This window comes from Nestor notabilis, unplaced genomic scaffold (assembly GCF_000696875.1).
Source record: "Nestor notabilis isolate BGI_N333 unplaced genomic scaffold, ASM69687v1 scaffold94, whole genome shotgun sequence".
Classification (NCBI taxonomy): domain Eukaryota; kingdom Metazoa; phylum Chordata; class Aves; order Psittaciformes; family Psittacidae; genus Nestor; species Nestor notabilis.
The window spans coordinates 2,535-5,056 of record NW_009925836.1 but is presented as its reverse complement, the minus strand read 5'-3'; the positions used below and the strand labels follow the sequence as shown (position 1 = coordinate 5,056).

The window sequence follows — 2,522 nt, the reverse complement described above, 5'->3', positions numbered from 1 at the left end:
AGCAAGGGGATCAATATTAGTTGCAGACAACAGCACCCTTTACTGGAGAAGATGGCAGCTTTGTTTCCTAACCAACACAACAGACATTGAGAGCTCTCCAGGTCTGCAGAGAAATCAGTCGCAGCTCATGTTTGCAACGTAACTTAAACGTTTGTATGCTCTGAAGTTAATTACAAAACTCTTCAGAAGGAAAATACATTTTAAGCTTATATAGAGCTCTTACTTATTCTCACACTTCTCTAAGTCTTTTTTCTTTTTTTCTTCCTTCTTTTCATGATGCTATTGGCCTTTCCCACTTCTGTTTTAAATGAATTGCCAATGAGGCAGGCTGAAGTCATAGTGTCTTTATTTAGTCTCTGGCTTTAAGGCCAAATCCCAAATGTTCTTTAGAAAGTTACTTGTATGCAAGGTCTTTTTGTTTAGGCGTTGTTGAATTTAGCACATTTATTATTTCATCTTAATCTTTGTAAAAATACATCTAGAACTATTGCAGGTAGAGAAATAATCACATTTGAGCATGGTTTCAACTCACAGAACTCAAAGCAATACCACCAATCCCTGAAAAGCCTTTATATAAAGAGGGATTTGGGTCTATTCATTGCCCTTCTCAGGGCACACTTCATGTCCTTGCTCCTGAGGCTGTAGATGAGGGGGTTCAGCATTGGGGTTACAATGGTGTAAAACATTGCAACCACTTTGTCCCTATCCTGTGGAGACCTTGACTTGGGATTCATGTACATGCAGATGGCTGTCCCATAGAATATGGTTACCACTGTCAGGTGGCATCCACAGGTGGAAAAGGCCTTAGATTTCACATGTGCAGATTGCATCTTCAGGATGGTGGAAAGGATGTAGGCGTAGGAGGTGATGATCAGAAGAAAGGGGATGAAGACAATGAGGATGCTGAAGATGAAGATGACCGACTCCAGGAGGGCAGTGTCAGCACAGGCCAAGGCCAGCACTGCTGTAACTTCGCAGAAGTAATGGTTCAAGGTGTGAGGTCCACAGAAGGGTAGATGCAAAGTGAGGCTGTTGACTACCATGGAGCTCAGCAGGCTGCTGGCCCAGGAAGCCATGACCATGCGAGTGCAAGTCTTCCTGTTTACAACAGTGGTGTAGAGCAAGGGGTGACATATTGCCATATATCGATCATAGGCCATGACCCCAAGCAGGAAACACTCTGTTATGCCAAAAGCCAGGGAGAAATACATCTGAGCAGCACATCTAGAGAAGGAGATGGTCCTCTTCTCGGTCAAGAGGTTCACCAGCATCTGGGGGATGTTGCTGGAGACGTAACAGATGTCTAAGAAAGACAGGTTGGCAAGGAAAAAGTACATAGGTGACTGCAGCTGGCAATCAGCTCTAAACACTGCAATGATCATCATGTTCCCGACAACTGTGAGAAGATAAAAAACCAGGAACACTATGAAAAGAACAGTCTGTATCCTTGGCTGGGAGGAGAGGCCTTGAAAGATGAATTCTGTCACTATGCTTTGGTTTTCCTTGGCCATTATTATTAGGGTGGTTTAACTGTCAAGATAAGAAATAGTAACAAAGTCAACTTAAATCTGCTGCAAGATAAGTGTAACTAGAGCTCTGAAGGAGAGAGAATGTAGAAAACAATGTACAAGACACAAAATACTATCTATTTTATATTATGTATCGTGGTGACCAGAGAAATGAGAACATGTTGAGTAAGTTTTCTCATGGTACATACAGCTGATCACGTTGGTTGCAGTCTAAGCACACAGATTTAACAGAAGAATGCCTAATTTATACACATTTGAATGCTCAACAAAGTTACTATCCTCTTTAGAAATAAAATTCCATGTTAGATAAAAAACTATGTGTTAAAATCCCAGTTCTTGATATCCTTTCTTAACATGAGAAGAAACATGGAATAGACTCCTAGAGTGAACCAATCGTTCAGACAGTCTCATCATGACACACATCTACTCTTTTGGACAAATACCCATAGAGCTGTACCCTTTTCCTGCAATAAAACCTAAATTCAGCTCACAGACCACATCTAGCAAATTAAATATGTTCAACCACCTTAATGTGTATCTAGGATCTTACGGCATTCTCATCACCATAGCTCCTAATGTTCATATTCTGTTCTTACACTGTGCTGGTTTAAGGCTTTACTATGAGATGAAAGTTTCTGAGTAGTATGTGGTCACAGCTGTTGGATCCTGAATCTTCATGAAGTAAAAGGCGAGTAGCAGAACGCCTACATTAATAATGCTGTGGAAGATACTCTTAAATGTCACTTGATAGGCTGCTTGGTATCCGAGACATCTGAAGGCGGCTGTCACATTTGATGCAGGGATGTTGCAGGGCTTGCATTCCTTCTCTGGAATAAAAATTGGACAAATGACAGGTCACACCAGGATGTCTCAAGTGCTACCAGGCTGTTAATGCTGAACAAAATACTTGGATGCCTACTTGATACAGTCAGTGGACTCTAAAGGGCAATTCAGACCACCAGATAGTTGGTGATAACTTTAACTCAACTTCTC

The 2,522-nt window shown here is 41.4% G+C and overlaps 1 protein-coding gene across 1 annotated transcript; it reads right to left on the bottom strand.

The window, feature by feature from the left end:
• Nucleotides 1-569: 569 nt before the first annotated feature.
• Nucleotides 570-1,511, bottom strand: LOC104404702 (olfactory receptor 2G3-like). The gene has a single exon (XM_010013212.1). The coding sequence runs from the start codon at nucleotides 1,509-1,511 to the stop codon at nucleotides 570-572; it is 942 nt and encodes a 313-aa protein (XP_010011514.1).
• Nucleotides 1,512-2,522: the final 1,011 nt, after the last annotated feature.